The sequence below is a fragment of the Ictidomys tridecemlineatus genome, chromosome 11, assembly GCF_052094955.1.
Source record: "Ictidomys tridecemlineatus isolate mIctTri1 chromosome 11, mIctTri1.hap1, whole genome shotgun sequence".
Taxonomy (NCBI): Eukaryota; Metazoa; Chordata; class Mammalia; order Rodentia; family Sciuridae; genus Ictidomys; species Ictidomys tridecemlineatus.
Genome location: NC_135487.1, coordinates 47,481,773 through 47,506,703, shown reverse-complemented (window position 1 = coordinate 47,506,703; position 24,931 = coordinate 47,481,773). Strand labels below are relative to the sequence as shown.

The 24,931-nt window shown below is 38.1% G+C and overlaps 1 protein-coding gene across 18 annotated transcripts in view; it reads left to right on the top strand.

Moving 5' to 3' along the window:
• The first annotated feature begins 19,852 nt into the window (after positions 1–19,852).
• Positions 19,853–24,931, top strand: part of Tm2d1 (TM2 domain containing 1) — a 206,076-nt gene continuing 200,997 nt past the window's right edge. For 16 of the 18 annotated variants that reach the window (XR_013427843.1, XR_013427842.1, XR_013427841.1 and 13 more), the window contains exons 1-2: positions 19,854–20,070; positions 22,026–22,095. Coding sequence is in view for 7 of the 18 variants with exons in the window: in XM_078026385.1 (XP_077882511.1) it covers positions 19,900–20,070; positions 22,026–22,095 (241 nt within the window). In the remaining 11 variants the exon portion in view is untranslated. Of the gene's footprint in view, positions 20,071–22,025; positions 22,096–24,931 lie in introns of all 18 variants that reach the window. The other 2 variants (XM_078026384.1, XM_078026383.1) reach the window with 2 other exon arrangements.

The window sequence follows — 24,931 nt, the reverse complement described above, 5'->3', positions numbered from 1 at the left end:
GCCAGCTACTCCTCAGACAGAAGATTAAAATCCAGAATACATAAAGAATTCAAAAAACTTACACAAAGCCACAAACAAGTCAATCAATAAATGGAAAGAAAAACTAGACAGACATTTCTCAAAATGACCAAAAAATATATGAAAAAAAAATGTTCAATACTTCTAGCATCTACTGATACCCCGGTCTCACCATGTTCCTCATTAGTCCAGGACCCAACAGGGAAATGCAAATTAAAACTACACTAACATTTTATCTCCAGTCAGAATGGCAATTATCAATAATATAAGTAGTAATAAATGGTGACAAGGATATGGGTGATATTGCACATCCACTGTTGGTGAAAGTGCAAATCAGTATACCTACTCTGGAAAGCAGTCTGAAGACTCCTCAAAATACTAAGACACATATGATGCACCTATCCCATTCCCCAGTATTTGCCCAAAAGAACTAAAATCAGCATACTATAGTGATAACAGCCATATCAATGTTTATAGCAGGGTATGTCACGATAGCCAAATTATGACCCAGTCCAAATGCATGTCAATAGATGAATTGATAAAGAAAATAAAGTATATATACACAATAAAGTTTTACTCAGCATAAAGAAGAATGAAATCATGGAATTTCCAGGTAAATGGATGGAAGTAGAGAACATGATGCTAAGTGAAATAAGCTAGGCTCAGAGAATCAAGGCTCAAAAAATTTTCTCTCATATGCAAAAGCTAGAACAAAATTAGGGAAAAGGGGGAGAGGTCTAATATCATAAAGGTATAGGGAAAATCAGTGGAATAAAAGAAGGAGATCAAGAGAGAGGAAGGAAGGATGGGAAAGAAGACAAAATGGGAAATGAATTTGACAAAATGATGCTATGTGCATGTGTGAATTCCACCTTTATGTATATCTATAAAGCATCAATCAAAAATAAATAAATGAATGAGTAAAAGGAGGACCAGTAAAGTAGAGACAGAAGAATAGGGAGCGGGAGCAGAGGAGGGAAGGGTAGTGGGTAGAGGTTGAGGTACTGAAATAGATTAAATCAAATTCCATTCATGTATGATTTTGTCAACACAAACCCAACTACTATGTATAACAGTGCACTCATAAAAAAAAAAGAATAAAGCCAGAGGTATCACAAAACCTGATTTCAAAACATTCTACAAAACCAAAGTAACCAAAACAGCATGGTACAGGCATAAAAATCAAGACATGAACCAATGGAACACAGAGAGAACCCAGGAATAAATCTACATACTTAGAGTCAACTGGTCTTCAATAAAGATGCCAAAAATGAATTGGAAAAACATACTGTCTCTTCAATACATGGTACTATGAAAACTGTATATTCATATGCAAAAGAATGAAACTAGATCCCTATCTCTCACCATAGACAAAAATTGACTTAAAATGGATCAAAGAACTAAATGTAGGACCTAAAACTACTAGAAGAAAGCATAGGAGAAACATTTCAGAATATTGGCATAGGCAATAATTTCTTTGGATAAAACCCCAAAAGCACAGGCAACAAAACCAAAAATAGACAAATGGGATCATATCAAACCAAGAAACTTTTGCATAGCAAGTTAAATAATTAATAAGATGTAGAGACAAACTTCAGTATGGGAGAAAATACTCATAAACTATTCATCCACCAAATAATTAATAGTCAGAATATAGCTGGGCATGTTGGAACAAATTTGCAATCCCAGCTACTTGGGAAACTGGGGCAGTAGGATCAAAATTCCAGCCAGCTTCAGCAACTTAGTGGACCCCTGTCTCAAAATTAAAAAAAAAAAAAAGTTATAGATCCATTAAAAAAAAAAAACTTAAATTTTAAAAGGGTTAGAAATGTAGTTTAGTAGTAAAGCACCCCCTTGGGTTAAATCTCTAGTATTGGGAAAAAAATACAGAATATTCAAGGAACTCAAAACTCAACAGAAAAACAAAGCAAAATAAAAATGCACAAAGGATTTGAAAGACATTGCTCACAGGAGCATACACTAATAGCCAAAATATATATATTTTTAAGTGCTCAATATTCATAATCATCAGGGAAATGCAAATCAAAATCCCAATGACAGGCCACCACAAGGCCCTCCACCTCCGCAAGGCCTGCCACCTGAACACAGCCACCTCCATCTTTGAACACTGCCACTGCCATCACCAACTTAAGACTTGGCAGTCTTGATCTTGGGACACCAGCCAGGACCTGGAAGCCCAATATCAAGGTGCCTGCAGTTTTGCCAAAGCCACCACCATCTCAGGACAAGGAAGCCACCATTTGGGAACACCACCCAGGGCCTAGAGGTCCATTGTCCAGGTGCCTGTGGGTTGGGTGGCACCTGAAGTCTTCTTGCTGATGTGCTGTTGGCCACCAACTTGGAGCAGAGGCAGGAGGGAGACAGTCTCTCCCCAGCTCATTGAGTCCTGAAGTGCTCAGGGACAGTTGGGTGTGGCTTTAGTAGGTGGGAAGGTTGGAAGAGGGTGTGAGGTTATCTTGCTGTCAGTTCACCAAGCCAGCCAGTCTGGCATGCACTGGTTCCCCAGAGCCCATTTGGGCTGGCACTTGCTGGACCCTGGTACAAGCCTGGTCTCCAACTCTCTCCCCAGTTGAGTATCCACTGATACCCTGTTCTCACCAGGTCCTTCATCAGTCCAGCACCCGACAGGACCATCCCCAATTCCCAATCTGCCAATCCTTCCCTAGCCACCAGCCCACTCCAGTACTCACAGCTTCGTGGTAGGCCTGGACCTCTCAAAGCCTGGTCTTGATCCACCCAATGGAGAACCACTCTCATGACAGGTGCACAGGTCAAGCACTCAGCCTTCAGGACCACCTGGGAGAGAAGTGCCTGACATCTTTCTTTCTTTCTTTCTTTCTTTTTTTAGTTTTACATAGAAAAAAATATCTTTATTTTGTTTACTTATTTTTATGTGGAGCTGAGGATCAAACCTAGTGCCTCACCTGTGCAAAGCAAGCACTCTGCCACTGAGCTACAGCCCCAGGGAGCTATTTGGTTTAAAGTTGTATATTGTTTGCATTGGGTGCTGAAATATGGACTCCCCTATAAAGTCAAGGAATTGAAAACCTTCAGGAACATTATAAGCCTACAGGGTAGAAACTGTACTACCTTAGATCTACACTGCTAGATGGGAAAACACAAGAATAACATGAAAAAACTAGAGATCAAAGCACCCTAAACAAAACAAGATGCTCTATAACAGAATCCATTGACAACGCAGTACAAGAAATGTCAGAGCAAGTGTTCAGAATGTACATAAGTTAAACTGATTCACAACTTAAAGGATAATGTAAGGAGTGAAATCAGAGATAAATTTCAGGAGGTAAAAGATCATTTCCATTAAGACAGGGATTATGAAAAGAAATCAAGCAGAAATCCTTGAAATGAAGGAATCAATAAACCAAATTAAAAATTCAATGGAATGTATCACCAACAATGAAGACCACTTGGAAGACAGAATTTCAGGCAATGAAGACAAAATATATAATCTTGAAAATAAATTTGACCACAGAAAGATGTTAAGAAACAATAAACAAAACTGGGTGTGGTGGCTCACGCCTATAATCCCAGCAGCTGGAGAGGCTGAGACAGGACGATCGAAAGTTCAAAGCCAGCCTCAGCAAAAGCAAGGCACTAAGCAACTTAGTGAGATCCTGTCTCTAAATAAAATACAAAATAGGGCTGGAGATGTGCCTCAGTGGCAAAATGCCCCTAAGTTCCATCCCCAGTACCCCCCCACAAAATAAAGAATTTTATAAAAATAAACAATGAACAGAACTTCCAAAAACTACAGAATAACATGGAACGACCAAATTTAAGATTTATCAGGATAGAGGAAGGTGTAGAGACACAAATCAAAGAAATGCACAATCTTTTCAATGAAATAGTATTCTAAAATTTCCCAAACCTGAAGAATGAAATTGAAAATCCAATACACGAGGTTTACAGAACCCCAAGTATACAAAATTACAACAGACCCACACCAAGCCACATTATAATAAAAATGCCTAACTACAGAATAAGGATAGAATTTTAAAGGTCACAAAAGAAAAGTATCAGATTACATAGAGGGGAAAACCAATTTGGATCTCAGCTTATTTCTCAACCCAGACCCTCAACGCTAGGAGGTCCTGGAAAAACCTATACCAAACTCTGAAAGAAAATGGATGCCAACCAAGAATCGTATATCCAGAAAACTTAAGCTTCATATTTGAAAATGAAATAAAAGCCTTCCATGATAAACAAAGTTAAAGGAATTCACAACTAGAAATCCTGCACTACAGAACATTCTCAGAAAAATATTCCATGAGGAGAAAAAGAAAATGAAAAACCAGCAAAGGGAGGAACTACACTAAAGGAAAAGGCAATCACAGAGGAAACAAAGTCAAATTAAAAACCAGAGATAAACCAAAATGAACAGGAATACAACTTATATCTCAATAATAACACTGGAGTGTTAATGACCTAAACTCATCAATCAAAAGACAGAGACTGGGGTTGTGGTTGTAGCACAGTGGTAGAGCGCTTGCCTCACACATGTGAGGAACAGGGTTCAATCCTTAGCACCACATAAAAACTAAATAAATAAAATAAAGTTATAAAAAAGTGTTAGCGCATGTGATAAAGATTAAAAAAACTGACATAGACTGGCAGATTGGATGAAAAAACAAGACCCAACAATATGCTCTCTTCAAGAAACTTACCTCACAGGCAAAGACATCCACAGACTGACACTGAAAGGATGGGAAAAAACTCTTAACTCACATGGACTGTGTAAACACACAGAGATTTCCATCCAAAGTTAGATAGAAAGGACAAAGAAGGACATTTCATACTGTTTAGGGAAATTATATATCAACAGGACATACAATAATAAATATTTATGCCCCAAGCAATGGAGCATCTATATACATCAAATAAATTCTCCTTAACTTCAAGAATCAACAGACCACAATAATACTGGGTGACTTTAACACACCTCTCTCACTACTGGACAGATCTTCCAAACAAAAACTAAATATCTCATACTAAACAAAGTCACCAAAAACATTCATTAAAGGAAAGATAGCCTCTTCAACAAATGGTGCTGGGAACACTGGAAATCCATATGTAACCAAATGAAATTAAACCACGATCTCTCACCCTGCATAAAACTCAACTCAAAGGGGATCAAAGACTCAGGCGCTAGAATATAGACCCTGTGACTAATAGAAGAAAAATAGGCCCAAGTCTTCACCATGTCAGCTTAGGGACTGATTTCCTTAACAAGACTCCTAAAGTGCAAAAATTAAAATCAAGAATCAATAAATGGGATGGATTCAAACTAAAAAGCTTCTTCTCAGCAAAGGAAACAATAACATGAAGAGAGAGAGCCTACAGAATGGGAGAAAATCTTTACAACATGCACCTTAGATACAGCATTAACCTCCAGGATATATAAAGCTCTCAAATAACTCAACACCAAAAGAACAAATAACCCAATCAATAATTGGGCTAAGGAACCGAACAGACACTTCACAGAAAAAGATAGACAACCAATCAACAAACATATTAAAAAAATGTTCATAATCTCTAGAATAAGATTTCATCTTATTCTAGCCATAATGGCAATTATCAGAAATAATAAACAATAATAAGTGTCGGTGAGGATGTGGGGGGAAAGTTACACTCATGCTGGTGGGACGAATTTGCAATTGGGGTAACCACTCTGGAAAGGAGTATGGAGTTTCCTTAGAAAATTTGGAATGGAACCATCATTTGACCCAGTTATTCCACTCCTCAGTTTATAACCAAAGGACTTAAAAATCACCATACTCTAGTGATGCAGCCACATCAATATTTATAGCAGCTGTATTCACAATAGCTAAACTATGGAACCAACCTAGATGCCCTTCAACAGATGAATGGATAAAGAAAATGTGATACATATATGGAATATTACTCAGCCTTAAAGAAGAATGAAATGATGGCATTTGCAGGTAAATGGATGGAGGTGGAGAATATCAAGCTACATGAAATAAGACAAACTCAAAAAACCAAAGCCTGAATGTTTTCTCTGATATGTAGATGCTAATTCACAGTAAGGGGGGTGGCTGGGAAAAACTAGAAGTACTTTGGATTAGCCAGAGGGAAGTGAAGGGAGGGGAGGGGGCTTGGGGATAGTAAGAATAGTAGAATGAATTGGATATTATTACCCTATGTACATACATGACTACATGAATTGTGTGATTCTGCATCAGGTACAACCAGAAGAATGAGAAGTTATATTCCATTTATGTATGATGTGTCAAAGTGCGTTCTACTGTCATGTATAACTAATCAGAACAAATTAAAAAAAAATTAAAAAGAACTGCTTCTCTAAAGTGGAAAGAGCAATAAAAGGCAAGATGTGTCAATAAAAAATCCCAGTGACAACCTCTGGAACTTCAAGGAAATAAATTTGTTCGTATTGGTATTGGGTGCTGCATAGTGGCCCCACCCTTGGAGCCAAAGTTGCCAAGAGGGGATTCTCAGCCACTAGTTCTTGCATTCTCACAGGAAGAGTTTCAAGTTAATCACACATAGGAACAGGGAGGAGTTTATTAGAAAGATGGAAAATATGGACATTCAGGAAGAATTAAATCGATTACTTCAGAGAGGTCCACATGGACTGTACAGAATGAAGATTTTTTAAAAAATTTTTAGTTGTAGTTGGACACATACCTTAATTTTATTTATTTATTTATTTATTTATTTATTTATTTATTTTTATTGTTGCTGATGATCGAAACCAGGGCCTTGTTCATGCTAGGTGAGCACTCTACCTCTGAGCCACAACCCCAGCCCAAGAGTCAAGATTAGAAAACCTTCCTCTCTGAAACTAAAAAGTATAGATGCTGAAATCTTGTTCCTTTTGACATGGTAAGTCAGGAGTTAAAACCCAAGTGAAAACCTCTTTGAAACCTATAAAATCTCATCTCTTGTCCAACACATCCCTTACTCCTTCTAAAAGTCCTCTTCCACCCAGAGCTTTTGGAGATGGAACTTTTGAAACAATCAATTTTTCCCCATAATCTCCCAAAATGGCTTTGAATAAAATCTACTTTCTCACCAATTTGACTTTGAATATCTCTGGAGCAGAGTGTTATGTTTTAGCTTCCTTCTTCCCAGGACAGTATTACAGCTGCCCTGATGAAGTTCTCTATTATCCCCAGTTCTATGTTCTATGACCTATGGGTTCTCTTTGATGAATATGTCTGCTTTCCTCTCTATAAATTATCACTCCATCACTCTTTACTCTCCTTCCCATATCAATGGCTGGCTGACCAAACTCACACTGGGTGTTGGACCCAGGAGGTGTAAGTTGTATCTTCTTGACCACTGAGCTATGTCTATAGTTCTTTTTTTTTTTTTTTTTTTTGAGACAAGGTTTCATTAAATTGTTGGGAGGGTCCCTCAAAGTTATCAATGTTGGCCTTGAATTTCTGATCCTCCTGCCTCAGCCCCTGGGGTCTCTGAGATTTATAGGCATGTATCACTAGGCCCCGCTAAATCTCTGTCATGCATACACACACACACACACACACACACACACAAACACACACACACACACCCCACCAGGAGATATCATCATTCAATCATTTAACGCTAGTTAGAATGATTATAATCAAAAAGACAAAAAATGTCAAATGCTGGAGGAGATGTGGAGAAAATGGAACTCCTATACACTGTTGCTGAGAATATAAATTAGTTTAGGATTATGGAAAACAATACAGAGGTTCCTCAAAAACTACAAATAGAGAACTTCCATATGATCTAGCTATCTACTGGATGTATATCCAAAGGAAATGAAACCAACTCACCAAAAGGGAGCTGCACTAGGTGTGGTGGTTCATGCTTGGAATCCCAGCCACCCAGGAGGTTGAGACAAGAGGATCTCAAGTTTGAGACCAGCTTAAGCAATGTAACAAGACCCTCTCTCAAAAAAGGGAAAGGACTGGGGTTGTAACTCAGTTACAGACCACCCTTGGGTTCAAATTCACAGCACACAAAAATAAAACAAAGAGAACCCCAGCACACATGTGTTTATTGCAGCACTTTTGATGATAATGAAGCTATGGAATCAGCTAAAATGTCTACCAAGAGATGAATGGATAAAGAAAATGTGGTGTATATACACATGATGAAATATTATTCAACCTTTAAGAAGAATGAAATCCTTCATTTGCAGTAACATGGATGAAACTGGAAGACCTTATGTTAAAAGAAATAAGCCAGACACATAAAGACACATGCTATGTCTCATTCATGTTGAAGCTATGAAAGTTGACTTCATAGGACAGAAGACAGTGGGGAGGAAGGGACAGAAGAGGGGTGAATAACAGGTACTAAAATACATTTACATATCTCTAATTGCTAGATATATTGAACATTTTTTCATGTATTTGTTGATTGATTGTATATCATCTTCTGAGAAGTGTCTGTTCAGTTCCTTGGCCCATTTATTAATTGGGTTATTTGTTTTTGGTGTTAAGATTTTTGAGTTCTTTATATATCCCTGAGATAATTGCTCTGTCTGATGTGCCTGTGTTAAAAGTTTGCTCCCATTCTGTAGGCTCTATTTTCACCTCACTGATTGTTCTTTTGCTGAGAAAAAGCTTTTTAGTTTGAATCCATCCCATACATTGATTCTTGTTTTTATTTCTTGCACTACAGGAGTCTTATTAAGGAAATCAAGGCCTAATCCAACACGATGAAGATTTGGGCCTACTTTTTCTTCTATTAGGTGCAGGATCTCTGGTTTAATCCCCATGTCCTTGATCCACTTTGAGTTTTGTGCATGGTGAGACATAGGGGCTTAATTTCATTTCATTGCATATGGATTTCCAGTTTTTCCAGCACTATTTGTTAAAAAGACTATCCTTTCTCCAATATATGTTTTTGGTGTCTTTGTCTAATATGAGAAAACTGTATTTGTATGTGTTTGTCTCTGTGTACTCTATTCTGTACCATTGGTCTACATGTCTATTTTGGTGCCAATACCATTCTGTTTTTGTTACTATTGCTCTGTAGTATAGTTTAAGGTCTGGTATAGTGATGCCACCTGCTACACTCTTCTTCCTAAGGATTGCTTTGGCTATTCTGGGTCTCTTATTTTTCCAGATGAATTTCATGACTGCTTTTTTCTATTTCTATGAGGACATCATTGGAATTTTGATTGGAATTGCATTAAATCTGGATAGTGCAAGAGCTAGTCAGTACATCCTAGTTTGAATTACTGTGTGCCAAGCATAGACAGGAGGGACAAGACTGGAGTAGGTAGATAACTGGGGCATGCACTTGAAGGGTGCATTTTCCTTATGGCCTCTTCCCACCACCACTACCCCTTCCCCCACTTCCTGATCATGGTATAAACAGAGCAATTTTTCTACACTAGACCCCTCCCTCATGATGTACTGCCTCACCTTGGACCCAGATCAATGGAGTTGGTCATCTATGGGCTGAGATCTCTGAACTCATGAGCAATTAAACTTTTCCTCTTGTTGAGTATTTTTGTCACAGTGTTGAAAAAGCTAAATAAAACAGAAATTGGTACTGAGATGTGAAATTGATGTTGCTGTGATTAACCTGACCATTGGATTCGGAAGACTTTGGAGCTGCTTTTCAGGAGGGATTTTGAAAAGTTTAGAAATGTAAGCTGGAAAGCTTTAGAATATTTTAAGCAGAGCTTAATGTGTGATTCTGGTGGAAAGTCAGAAGATGAGAATATCAATAGTGATGTGAACTGTGCTCTTGAAGTTTCAGAAGGAAATGAAGAATCTGTTGGGAATCAAAATAGAAGCTTCTGGTGTCATATTCTAACAAAGAATGTCCTATGTCCTCAGACTTTTATGAAGTTGAATTTTAAAAGTTATGGACTAATTTGTCTGGTAGAGAAATTTTCAAGGTAGCACTTCATTCAGTCAGTGGCATGGATATTGCTGGCAGCTTTGCCAGGTTGACTGTGAGAATTTGGGGCAGAAAACAGAGCTAAAGATTTTAAAAACTTACAGCTTGACCAGAAAAATGCATGTAAAGCTGGGGTGAAAGAAGGTGTGGTTGTTGAAGAGATTACAGCTCTGAAAGAGATACAAGTACTTTGCACAAAGACAATGGGAAAGTTGCGTGGAGGGCATCTCAGGAATTTGCAAGATCATTCCCATTGCAAACTCAAGGATGTAGAAGGGAAAAATTCCTTTGAGAAGAGATCCTGGGGTGCCCCACTTCAACAGTGGGGGGGCTAAGAAGTTGCTTCATCTTATCCAGCCATGCAGGCATTTGGTCAACACTGCAACTATGATCCTAGGGGGCCCAAGTATTACATGAACTGGCAGCGGATCTTGGCATCGTTCGTTCACATGGTACTGGTTCTACAGAAATTCAGGATGCTAAAGTTAAGAGATTATGAAAGTTTGTACTGAGATTTTAAAGGAAGGCCTGGGAGGCCGGCAAATTGGAGCAGGGTTCATATCCCTGCTGGTTGCTCCCAAGAGGGCAATGTATGACATTGTACAGGTGAATTCAAAGCTGGAATGGAGACCCTAGGAATTAAGGGGTGCCAGTAATGTGGATTGTGTTGAGAAAAGCTGCTGGCTATAGAGAGAACCAGGCTAAAAAAGACCCCATGTTCATTGCAAACAGCAAAGGGATGGGCTTCCCAAGCCCTTTGGAGGTGTCTTCTTACCACCATATGTCCTAGATGCTGTACACAGAATTATTGAACCTGTTTGCCCTGCAACTTTTAAGTTTTGCTTTGACTCCATTCCTTCTTTCTATGCCCTATTCCTCTCTTTTAAAATGGGAATGTTTACTCTGTGCCATTGTATATTGGATATATGTAATTTGCTTTTGATTTGTACAGGGGCTCAACATCAAGAGTTTGCTTTGATTCTCAGAGGAAAATTTGAACTTGGACTTTTGGGTAATGCTGAAACTGTTAAGATTATGGGTCTCCTGTAGATGGGCTACATGAATTTTGCATTATGAGACAAACATGAGCTTTTGGGGGCCAGGGGTAGAATGTTATGGTTTGAATAAGAGGTGCTCTCCCCAAAGCTCCTGTGTTCATACAGGAATGTTCAGAGTTGAAATTACTGGACTGTGAGAAGTGTAACATAATCAATGCACCCTGATTTGAATGGCTGGGTGGTAACTGTAAATAGGTAGGGCATGGTTGGAGTGGATGGGCCACTGGTGCTGTGCCCTGGAAGGGTGTATCTTCCATAAAACCTCTTCCTCACACTGCTTCCTGATTCCGCCATGTGCTGAGCAGCTTTCCTCTGCTGGGCCCTTCCCTCATGATGTGCTGCCTTACCTTGGGCCCAGAGCAATGGAGACTGAGACCTCTGAAACCATGATCCCCAAATAAACTTTTCCTCCTTTATGTTGTTCTCATTGAGTAGTTTGAACAGAGATGAAAAAGCTGACTAAAGCAGGATTTACTTAAATAAATGAAGAAGACAATACTTCCCAAATCAGGGGGTGTCACAAAGAAAGGCGGGTACCAATTATTTCTAAGCATCATCTTAACAAATGTTGGGTTGTTTTTTGTTTCTTTTCTTGGTGTGCTGGAGATTGAACCCAACATCTGGCACAGTCTAGGAAGGTTCTCTACCACTGATCTACATTCCAGCTCATGGGTGTCTTTCCACTTCAAATTTTAATGTTAGGAACATTATTCCTCCTTTCTCAAATAAAAAAAAAATGTATCTTTGAATTGACCATAAAATCAAGTTCAAATTTTCTTTCTCAATATTCAAGTCCCTCCAAACTCTCTTCTCCTTACTCACTCTTCAACCTAATCTTGTATTTCACTGCTCCTTTATTGTACTCTGGCCAAATGTTCTACTCTTGCCAAGAGAATCACCACTCCTTGGCTTTCCCATTGATTACTCATCCTCGTTCTCCTGCCTGGAAAGTCCTGTAGTCCTACCCTTCCTTCAGGGCTTAGGCTCAAGTCTTAAGGGAAATTTCCTCTCTGACCACCCCAGCAAGTGTCCATCTCCATCAGATTTAACCTAATTCTCTCCATATTTTTGTGTTGTTCATTTAATGGAAGGTTTCCTTTGACTTTTACTTGGAATTAAAGTTTTTTTTTAATTTACTCAATATATTTTTAAAGGAGCTTATACTGTGTTCGAAGATGTTTACTTCTGAGAATCCTCCAGAGTGTCTTATTCACAGAATGATGAAGATGAATTTAATTTTTAAGAGCATGAGTTCTAAAGTCAGATCATATAAGATATGAATCCTGACTTTACCATTTTCTAAAACATGTGCTCTCTGCAAGTCAGCCCTTCTAATTATCATTAGTGAAACTGGTAACAGTGTTCACTCCATATGGTGGTTTTGAGGGCTAAATGAATGCATATGTATATTGCATATACCTGGCACATAGAACGTATTCAATAAATGAAGCAGCACATAGATGGGAGTGCCATGGAAGAAACTGGTAAAGGCAAGGGGAAAGCCTCAAGTAGCAGTAAATAAACTGACGTCACAGCAGGTGATGGAGGACCTGAGACTAACACAGAGAACTTTAGGTTATAAAAATTTCCTTTCACTTCTAAGAAATAAAAGAACTACTGAATTTTTTGGTGTGTTTTCTTTTCTCTCTCTCTCTTTTTTTTTTTAATACTGGACTCTGAACCCAGGGGTGCTCTACCACTGACCACATCTACATCCCTTCTTATTTTTTTATTTTGAGACAGAGTCTTGCTAAGTTGCACAGGCTGGCCTCAGACTTACGGTCCTTTTGCTTCAGGCTTCCAAACTGTTGAGATTAGACATGCACCACCATGCCCAGTTCTGAAATTTTGTTTAATGTTTCTTCATTTATTAATTTTCCTCTTCTGTTTCCCAGTATTTTATAGCATCTCTCTTTCTAGCGTTAAAATTGTTTTGAATAGGATTTTGAATAAATAGACTTCTTATTTTATATGAGAGACTTGTTTGGAAGCAATGTACAAAAAATGGATTGAGGAGCTGGGTGTGGTGGTGGTGCATGCCTATAATCTCAGAAGCTTGAGAAGTTGAGGCAGAAGGATCACAAGTTGAAGGCCAGCCTCAGAAACTTAGCAAGACCTTGTCTCTAAACTAAAAAAAAAAAAAAAAAAAAAAATATATATATATATATATATATATATATATATATATATATTTGGATAGAGGATAGATAGATAGATGTGCGGCTGGGGATGTGGCTCAGTGGTTAAGTGCCCTTGGTACAAAAAAAAAAAAAAAAAAAAAGAGGTATTGGTCATAAATTTGAGAAAATTCAATTTATTTATTTATTTATTTAATGACAGGCAGAATTCTGATAAAATCCATTTTAGATCTTCTATTTGACATTCAAGATAAAATATATTTGGCATATAAGAGTGGACCTTATTAAGTAGTGAATCAAAGTTAATTTAGTCAGAGAGCATGCTGGTAGTTATATTAGTGCACCAAAGAGAAGATGATCAGAAATAGTTGGGAGCCAACAGTATGGTTATAGAATTCTTTTTTCTTTTTTTAAAGAGAGAGTGAGAGAGAGAGAATTTTTAATATTTATTTTTTAGTTCTCAGCGGACACAACATCTTGTTGGTATGTGGTGCTTAGGATCGAACCTGGGCCGCACGCATGCCAGACGAGCACGCTACCGCCTGAGCCACATTCCTAGCCCTGGTTATAGAATTCTAAATGTGGTGTAGAGGTGTGTAACGAAGATCTTGCAGAGGCCTGATGTTATGAATTTATCACAGGGGCTGGGGTGCGATGCCCATGGTAGTCAAATAAAAAGGAAGTTTCAGAGTGACAATCTTTTATCTCTTATGTTTCTGTCTTACCCATGGCAACAGGAGTTAGATCAGTTTCCTCAGAAAGCTTTGCTATGGGCAGAACCATCTGCTAATGTAATTAGTTGTGCATGAAATGAAAAGTCCAACCAGCAGAGCCTCTGAGTCTAGAGGAAGCCTTGCTTCCGCCTTCACTGGTAATCCTCTTTCCTCATGTTTCTATACAATTTCCACTGTGAGTTGCTTTATTCATAGTCTTCACTTTTTACAGAATTCTATAGACTTTCTGTAGTGCTTTGTGTGAAAATAAAATTTACCATTAAGTTCTTACTAAATTTAAACAATGTTAGTAATTATGAGATTTGAAACTGCTTATAAAGAAACAGAGTAAGTATATTTTACTGAGTCATGAGAAAATGGATTAAGGGGCAATATGAAATAATTTTTTAATACATCATCAGTTCAAGAGTCAAAAATTTTGCATTTCTTTATTTTCACAGGAAATCTTCTCATTGTATTTAATTTATATCTTGTGGAATAATCACTAAGACCATAAAAATAGATTTTGTAATGGCATTAATCAGTAAAGCATAAGCATTTTCAAAGTTAATTGTTCAAAATCTATGAAAAAATTGACACAAATACAAAGATCAGCAATATTCTTGCAGTCAGTAGGGAAACATCTAATTTTATCATAATTTCAATAAACTGAAAGCATATACTTGCTTTCTTTAAACTCTTGATTTTCTTAAGGTATTTTAAAAATCAAACCAGACTATGCCAAAAGAGTCAAAATAGTAATCAAAATGCAAAGTTGCTATAATAGATATTACATGACTTATGATATATGGTAACCTATTCTGATCTTTATTCTTGAGTTTGATTTAATCCTCAACCACTATTCCTTCCCTAACTTTTATCTCAGGATGAGGTTGTGGGATGGTATTGAGCTACATAATGCACATATTACTGGGGGCCTTTTTGTGTGTGTGTGTGTGTGTGTGTGTGTGTATTTTTTAGGGAGAGGTACTGGGGATTGAACTCAGGGGCACTCAACCACTGAGCCATCATCCCCAGCCCTATTTTGTATTTTATTTAGAGACAAGGTCTCACTGAGTTGCTTAGTGCCTTGCTTTTGCTGAGGCTGGCTTTGAACTTGCAATCTTCCTGCCTTAGCCTCCTGAGCTGCTGGGATTATAGGCATGCGCCACTGTACCTAGCTTTTTTTTTTTTTTTTTTAAACTCACAGTTAATGATTAGTTTTCTAGGCTGTACATTTTCAGGTGGTCATTAATTGTGTGAAGATACATCTCTGTCTGAGTTCTATGATGCACACCTGTAATCTCAGGGACTAGGGAGTCTGGGGTGGGAGGATCACAAGTTTGAGACCAGCCTCAGCAATGTAGGAGATCCAAAGCAACTTACCGAGATCCTGTCTCAAAATAAAAAAAAAAATAATAAAGGGACTAGGGTGTAGCTCAGTGGTTAAGCACCCTTGGATTCAATAACCAGTACTTAAAAAAAAAAAAAAAAAGATACATCTCTGATAATTCAGTTTGGTCTGGACTTTAAATTATTCTGAGGCGAATGACTGTGCTTCCTTTGGCATCACTTTATATTCCTTTGGCAGCATATACACTAAAATTGGAATAATTCTAATGACAAAATATGGTATTTGAAGTTTTTCTGGATTTTCCTTGGTGCTGGGGCTTCAGACCCAGGACCTCAAGCATGCTAGACAAGCACTCTACCACTGAGCTACAACCTCAGCTTTCAAATACTGTTTTTTTGTTTTTAAATATCTTAATCAAGCCCCATGTCCTAAGGCTGAGGGTGTAGCTTGGTGATAGAGTAAGCACTTGCACTATGCCTATAGTCCCAGCTACAGGGAGGTTGAGGCAAGATTTCATGAGCTCAGGAGTTCAAGGCCAGCCTGGGAAACAAATTGGACTCTGTCTCAAAACAACAACAAAAAACCCCTCCATGTTACCATAATTAGGAGGTGTTTTTTATTTTTATTTATTTTGTATATATGTGGTACTGTTGGGGCAGACAGATGAGGATGGTGGGAATACAAGGTTAAAAGAATAATTCTATACAATGGACCCACTGTGCTGACCCCCACATGCTTTCTTTTCCAAGAGGAAATTCACAGGCAGCCTTGCCTGGCCTAAATGGATAGGCTATGTCACATTCCTCAGGCAAAGGATCTTAAGGTAAAGGAGACTTGTATTATGGGATCTCTCCATTTTCCTTCCTTGTGCCCAAATGTAGAGAATTAAAAATACCCCAGGAAGCAGGGTATCTCCCTACTTCCTTGGTCCATCAAACTCCCTTAGTGCATCCCCTTATTGTGGAGGTGATCCCTGCATCCTGGGGCAATGTATTGTCTAAGGCAGAATGCATACCTCTTAAGGGTGCCTAAAGGGTCCAGGACCTGGTCTAGCCTGACTTTCCAGATCCCCTGTCTCTCCTGTTCTTTACCATTAGGGAGGAACTTTGCAGAATCCCAGAATAAAGAACAGACAAAACAACCATTTATGTCCACAGCAGCTTGGATTTAAAAGTGACACCCTACCCTCAAACTGATTTGGGTACCTGCTCACATAGCTTACATTTTAGATGGGTGTCAGGCAGGTAAAGAGTAGAGAAAGCTGTCATTTAGAGAATAGGAGGTAAAAACTCATACATAGAGCAATTTTTTAAATAATTATTTTAATTGTAGATGGACACAATCCCTTTATTTTATTTATTTATTTTTATGTGTTTTGAGGATCAAACCCAGTGCCTCAGGCGTGCTAGGCAAGCACTCCAACACTGAGCCACAACCCCAGCTCCATAAAGCACTTTTTTGACCATTAAAAAAAAAAAAATTCTCCCTTTTTTGTAACAACAGTCTCTTAAGGTCTGGTGTTAAAATGTTTCCCTCTGGAGACCATTTTTCTGTTCCCTCAATTGGTAATCAGTCTAGGTTTGGATGTGGAAAGTTCTCAGGCATCTCCTGTTTTCTACTGTGATTAGGTCATCCCCTGGTATTACTTTTGAGGCTGAAGTTTCCCTCTGAATGAATGAATAAATGAGACCAGAACATGAGCATCTGCCCTGAGGAAACTGTTTCTTTGGCTAGGGGACATCTCCTCATTCTGTACCTTCTAGAGGCCAGCAGTTCCCACCTCTCCTTCCATGACCCCTGGACTTAACCTTACCAGCATAGTCATAATTTCTCTCTTTCTTCATGGGTGGTCATGAAAAGGGTGCAAGCTTCTGGACTATCTACTCTTACTGGGTGACTTGTTACTCTGGGAGACTGTGAAGCCCTTAAATGACTTCTATAATAAATCCTGCTCTGTCTGTGCTGAGTCTACCATCACTTAATAAACTTTCAGGGTAGAGAGAACTGGGTCTCACTCAGAATAAAGGATACTAACTTTTTGATAACTATTTAATTTAAGGGAGGACATTTGCCTTTAAAATCTGTCTTACATGTTCTCTTTGTCCTTTTGGGTCCTCATACTCACAGGACCAGGATTTCATATCAAGCTTCTCAATCACCCAGAGTACTAATGGGCAAGCCCATTAGTACTCTGGGTGATAATCCCTCGTGTTCCTATCATCCTCATCTGTTTGTCTCCTTACAGTACTAAGGATTAAACCCAAGGCCTCCTGCATGTTGACAAGCACTATCCCACTGAGCTATATCCCCATTCCTTTTCATTTTATTTTGACACGGGGTCTTGCTCTTTTGTCCTAACTGGGTTTGAACTGGTGATCCTCCTGCCTAAAACTTTTGACTACCCGGGATTACAGGGATTATAGGCATGTGCCACTGTGCCCATTCAGGTGTTTCTACTATAACATTTACAGACAGTATTTAAAATTTTTGGTATCAAGGATTGAATTTAGAGACACTTAGCCCAATTTTGTATTTTATTTAGAGACAGGATCTCACTGAGTTGTTTAGCACCTTGCTTTTTTGCTGAGGTTGAAAAATTTTTTTAGTTGTCAATGGACCTATATTTTACTTATTTATATGTAATGCTGAGAATTGAACCCAGTGCCTTACATATCTTAGACAAGTGCTCTACCACTGGGCCCCAATCCCAGCCCTCAAACAGTATTTTGGTTATCGTTTTCCTACAACACGTAAGTGCTTTTTAGAGTTGCTAGGGGCTAGCTTAGCCTAGGGCTGTGTATATAGGAAATGATTAGTAAACATTTTATTTTGGGGGTAGAAATAGAAAGAAAGAAAGGGGAAAGAAAAAGTGAAGGAAAGAGAGAAAAAGTGAAGAAAAGAGAGAAAAAGTTCACTTAAAATAGGAAGCTCAAAATTGAACTAGAATAGTAAATTTCAAATTTCTTATCATTTAAACCTGATTTTTTTTAAACATGGGATTGAACCTATTGATGCTTTACACTGAGCCACATCCACAGCCCTTTATATTTTTTATTTTGAGACAGGGTCTCGCTAGGTTGCTTAGGGACTCCTTAAATTGGGGGCTGGTCTCAAGCTTGCAATCCTCTTGTTTCAGCCTCCATAGTTGCTGGGATTACAGGCTTGCTCCACTGCACTGGGCTTAAAAAAGCATAAGTTAATTATTCATAAGTTAATTATGCATGAATGTTTTAAATTAAAAGCAGGCAATTAAAGCAAACAAACTTGTTTACTGAGAAAAATGTATTTACAACACTTACTATTACTTGAAATTGTTTTGGATTATGTCTTCCAGCCCATAATCCAAAACGATATTTCTCATAAATATATTCTACCAGTGTTTTCAAAGTTTAGTCCCTGGGACAGCTATATCAGCATCCCTTGGGAACTCCTTAGAAATGCAAAACCCCGCCCTAGAACTTTTGGATCAGAAACTGCGGGCAGGGTTCATCTTCTGAGGCTAAAGTTGGAGAACCAGTGCACAGTTTTTCTTCCAAACTTGCTGATGTGGATGAAGAAGCACCACTCAAAAGCAAATATTCTTAGATGTTTAGACAAGAAGGATTAAATTTTCACTAAAATAAATTTTTTATTATGAAATTTCCCCAATACAGAATTTTAGAAAAAGAAACTTAGAAGAGATGAAGGGAAAAACCATTCCACTTTCTACTTGATTTAGTCTTAAATGTCTTGTTCTCCTTTTGTTATGGGTCCCTACCCTCTTAAAATTTCCCTTTATTTCCCACTACTAAAAAAGCCTAGCTGTTGGGGCGGCACAAGCCTGTAATCCCAGTGGCTTGGGAGGCTGAGACAGAAGGATCGCAAGTTCAAAGCCAGCTTCAGCAATTTATGGAGGCATTAGACAACTCAGGGAGGCCCTATCTCTAAATTAAAAACAAACAAACAAACAAACAAAAAACAAACAAAAAACAGGGCTGGGGATGTGGCTCACTGGTGAAGTGCCCCTGAGTTCAATCCCGGGTACCCCCCCCACACACAAAAAAAAAAAAAAAGAAAGAAAGAAAGAAAGAAAACAGAAACAAACCTGTAATACCTCTCTTGTGACACAGAGTCCTTGGCAGGCTTCCACAAATCTTTCTCTAAGGTAACAGGGAGCCCATGATATCTTATAAGAGCACAGACTCTGAAATCCTGCAAACATCAACGCCCCTCTCACCCCCGTCCAACTCAGTAATTAAGTAACTAAGGTAAACGAGCTTTCAGCGTCTTCCAGCTTAGCTCTTTAGTTGGTAAATCTAAATCTTATTAGGACTCCTGAAGACGATGTATGGGACTCGCAGTTTGGGGGCACTGAAGTGCCAGAGCAGGGTGAATTCGAAGGAGGAGCTGGCCTAAACCCCCCAACTCCCACCCCCGCCTCCGCCCTCGTGAACCTCTCCCTTCATCCCAGGGTTCGGGTCGGAGCGGGAGAAGATGGACTCTGTCCGAATGAAGAACTCTGGGCCTAACTTTAAAAAACACTCTCTCGGGTGATCCTGCCGAATCCTAGAATAAGAGAATCCCTAGGTGACAACCTGCTCCAACCTCTGCGCGGTCCCTTTAAGAGCCTCTGGCCCTGACTCCGCCCTCTGCCGCCCGCGCCTGACGCGAGCGGAACCGGAAGTGTGGGGGAATAGCCGGTCCCCAACATGGCGGCCGCCTGGCCCTCCGGTCCTGTTTCTCCGGAGGCCGTGGCCGCCCACCTTCTTGGAGTTTTGTGGCTCGTGGCAGCCACCACGGGACCTTGGGGGGCTGTCGCTACCGCTGCCGCCGGGGGCGACGAGACGCTTAAGTGCGAGGACCTCAAAGTGGGGCAATATCCTCTATGGTGAGGTAGATTCCGGGTTGCGGTTCTCAGTACTGGCTAGGCTCTACAGAAGGAACGATGACCCGTGACCTCTAAGGACGAGGGACCCCGGGGGACGAGGGGGGATTTGGGGATCGGAGGGGCAGAGGGCAGCCCGTGTGCCTTCCGTAGGATTTAACTAATGGTTGGTGCTTCTTAACCTCATCCATTTCTTTTTGTAACCGGTGTGCTTGTTAAACATAGATCCTGAGGTATACCAGGCCCTGTTCTAGGCACTTAGAAATATAAATATTGACAGACTCTACCCTGGAAAAGTTTGCCAACGTCGAGGGAGACAAGTAATTACTAGTGCTCCCTCCAATCAAAGTGTATTATTCTTTTACAATTAATTTTACATATAGTACTTCATGTTATCCTGAGATGCTAAACTGCCAGATGAATTCCTGCTCCACTTTGTATCCTTGGGCAAATTATTTGAATATTACATTTTCTCATGTAAAAATGTGAATGACAAGTGTGCCAATTTAAGGGACTGTTGTGATATTTAATTAGTACAGGTGTGAACAGTGCCTGGTATAGTAGGCAATGTATGTGTTAGCTATTTATTTACAGGCGAGGAAACAGGCCAAATCAGGGTTAAGGGGATGAGTTGTGCTTAAAATAGCTACTTTGGAACAGGAAAACTAATAATGGAAGCTAGAGATATAGGTTGACTATCTCTAAACAAAAAAACCAAAATTACTAAGTGCTCCAAAATCCAAAATTTTTTGAGCCCCGACGTGACACTTCAAGCAAGGGATCCTCAACCTGTATAAGAAAGATTCTGTAAGAGGAACTCTTGATATGAAGAAAATTCTAGTGATTTTGTGTGCTTTGAGGAGCGACACTATTACTATTAAAGATTTTCACGGAATAGCTCTAATTTGTTGAATATCATTATGTTTTGACTTTGAGAATCATGGACCTAATAAGTTGAATTTTATTCTTGGAAGAAATATGGGAGTGATTCTAAGAAAATAATTGGGCGGTATCAAAGTTGAACCCTGGAGAGAATGAGCCTGTAGAACTGTGAGGTGATGACAACTGGATAATCACTTTTATTCCTAGTATGAAGTTTCCAATAGAGATTCAAAAATTTTAAATGGACTCTAGAGACATTTTGTGAATACCATACTCATCCCTATTATAGTGTCAGTAATAAAACATTTAGGAGATAAAACTTCCAGTTTCTCTTTTGGACATTTTTGGTTCTTATACTCTTTTCAAAAACTTAAAATCCTGCTAGAGTGTCCATATAGAATACACCCATCTTTCTGCAATCTGATGGACTTTAAATAAGGAAACCTGATTTATCACCTATCATTTATATGGCTACATTAGCCATTCAAACTTTGAGCTTCAGTTTTTGCATCTGTGATGTGGGGCTAATAGCATCTACCTCACAGGTTTGTGTTAAATGAAATTCAGTGGTAATTCTAGGGCTCTGCAAATTAGTTCAGTACAAATCTTTGGAAACTGATTTGTTAACCTGAAGCCTACTTAATAATAACTTAGTACAATGTTTATTTTGATTTTTGCTTTGTGTTTATATCCTGACTGATGTTCTTTAATGATGAAATTCTCTGCTAGAGCTTTTTTTTTTTTTTAATTGTGGATGAATTTTTATTTATAAATTTATTTATTTATTTATTTATATGTGGTGCTGAGAATCGAACCCAGTGCCTCACATGTGCTAGGCAGGTACTCTGTCACTGAGCCACAACCCCAGCCCTCTCTAGAGCTTTAAATACATACATTTAATTTATATACTTTGCTTATAATAAGTTAACATTCAGGTATTATTTAGGTATTATACTAGAAGAATGTTTATATCTGTGCTTGTTGACTTAGATAAACCAGCAGCTTCTTTTTTACATGTGGTGTTCTGTTAGATAGTTCTTATTTCCTTAACTTTTTTTTTTAACATATATTTGTAAAGATCCCAAAATAAACGATGCTACACAAGAACCAGTTAATTGTACAAACTACACAGCTCATGGTAAGACTTCAAGAATTATGTCTTTAAAAATAATTTTTAAAACACTATTTCATAGACCAGTATGTGACCACTAAATTTAATTAATAAATATATATATTTTTTTCTTAAGCTATTCGTTTTATTCAGTTTTCAGAAGAATTTAAATTTGAAGAACTGGCTAGGTGTTGTCAACATTTAATTAATTGATTAATTATTTATTTTGATGCTGGAGATTGAACCCAGGACCTCACATATGCTAAGCATGTGTTGTACCACTAAGCTATACTCCCAACCCCAATATTTAAATTAAAAAAGAATCTTATTTCCTTAATTATATAAATTATAAGTTTTGTATTTTCATTATATATTTAAAATTTTTGCATCAGTTTATATAGCTCCCTCATTTTCTTCTTATTTAAGTTTATTTTTAATTTATATGTAAAAACATAAAAATTGTATATATCTATGGGGTATGATGTTATGTTTTAATATATGTATACATTGTGTAATGTTTAAATCAGGGTAAACATGTATTTCCTTAAGCAATTATAGCCTTTTATTTCTTAAGAGATGTGTGCAAAGATACTTCTTTAGTTAGAGTTTTTAATTACTCAAAAAAAGTGAAATGAGACTGTTGGCTTAGTAAAATATAGTGACAAGCTATGTCACCTACATTATATATGTTTCTACATGCACTTAGATATATCCTAACAGTATGCATTAATATTTTCTCAGAGTGGTGTTTTGATAATGAGTCAAAAGAAATTATTAGACTTTCAGTCTAATGATTGTGGGTAGCTTCTATTCTAAATTATGTACAATGCCTGATAAAATATAATAGTTTACTCCCTGTTAAGTCTTTCCTTCTAAAGATTTTTATGTCTTTATATTTTGTCACATTATTAGCCCAATTCTAGTTAGAAGAGATACTTGAAAGTAAGTGGTAGCTGTGGAGCATGCCTGTAATCTCAGCAACTTGGGAGGCTGAGGCAGGAGAATTACAAGTTTGAGACCAGCTTCAGCAACTTAGCGAGGCACTAAGCAACTTAGTGAGAACCTGTCTCAAAAAATAAAAAGTTCCAGGACGTAGATTAAGTACCCTGGGTTCAATCCAGTACCAAAAAAAATATAAGGTAAGTTGTGTAAACCTTTATTATTGACTTTTTGCTACTATGCTGAAATAGTGAAATTTTATTATATAGACAGTCATAGGATAATAGATGTATGTATACGTATAAATATATGATTTTCATAGTAGATATTGCTTATTATGTATACATTAATTTAAAAGAATATTGTAAATTATCCCTCTTTGGTTAGCTTGTAAGTATGCTGTGATTTGCCTGTTTACAGTTAGAAGTCTTTAATGTTATCGGTTTTAGAATGTAGTATAGAGTTAACATGCATAAAGAAGAGAAAGCTCTCAAATATAGTTATTTATAATCATTCATATGAAAGATGTTGGAAATCTATGCATACTATTGTGACAAATATGTAACTGGCAGACACTCTCAGAAAAGTTTCTTCTAGCATTTGGGATTTTTTGTATAGAGATTTTAAAGGAAAATATACAACTATAAAGAATAGTTTCTGCCCCAAAAGAGCTCTGCTCTCCAGTTAAGTGTCTATTTTGGATTAAATAAGTTTGAATTCTCTCAAGGATTATTGATAAGTAAAGTTATAACCACATGCAAATCAAGTTGCTAGAAAAATTTAGAGGTATTATGGAATTAGTCATGGTATCAGGAAGTGCTTATAGGATGAAAGTGGAGAGGTGCAGGAAAATAAAAGAAATGCTTTTCAAATAAAATTTGAAGAGAATAAAACGTGTAAAAGTCTGTTTGCCCAACTAAATCTGGAAACATATAAAATGTTCTAGATTTAAAAATAAATGACCTTAAAGATTAATAAAGAACTTTAGCCATGTGCAGTGGAAGGTGCACATGTAATCCCAGTGATTCAGGAGGCTGAGGCAGGAGAATTGCAAATTAGAGGCCAACCTCAGCAACTGAGTCAGACACTGTCTCAAAATAAAAAGGGCTGGGGATGGGGCTCAGTGGTTAACTACCCCTAGGTCAATCCCCAGTAATCTCCCCACCCCATTAATAAAAGAACTTTAAATCATTACCATGATTTTAAAAAGAAAACAAAAGTTTTGAGACAAATGTGAACCATGAGGCTTCTTCATATTAATGTGTAATTTTATTCGTGGTATAAAGGTGTTGAACCAAGAGCTGGGGTAGGTTCTTCCAACCCAGTCTGATGCTTGAGTCTGTGCCAATCCACAAGAGGTTTTTTTTTTTTTTTTTTTTCCTTTTCCCTAATTGTCCTTTTTCAAACGTAAAAGCTAGTGGAGTAGCCATGGTAAATCTGATCTAAATCCTGATCAGAGAGGATGTCAAATCACCCTGGAAGCCTGTTTCCCTGTGGTAGAATGTGAGTCTCTTTCCTGCATCATGGCTTGGAAAAAGGCATATTTCTGGTCCTCAGACTTTAGGCCAAGCAGTGCTGCCTTTGCATCCTCTGACTTCTGCTCTGAGGTGCCGTAGTGCCCACAGCTATTGTAGGAACAGAAGTGGTGCTGGGCACTGATGGGTCATAGCATTTTATTGTGATTTTCCATTGGTCTTCTGGAGTTTAATAACTCAGTGTTGTAATTTAGTTGCAATGCAGGGTTTATTTTGCAGCTGGATTTTATTGGCATTTTAACATGTGAGTGAATTTTCAACATATTGTGCACCCCAGTCCAACAGTATCTTTAAAAGTCAGACTGGATATGATTTCTTTCTTTCTTTTTCTTTTTTGGTACTGAGGATTGAACCCAGAAATGCTTAAATACCACCCACATTCCCAGCCC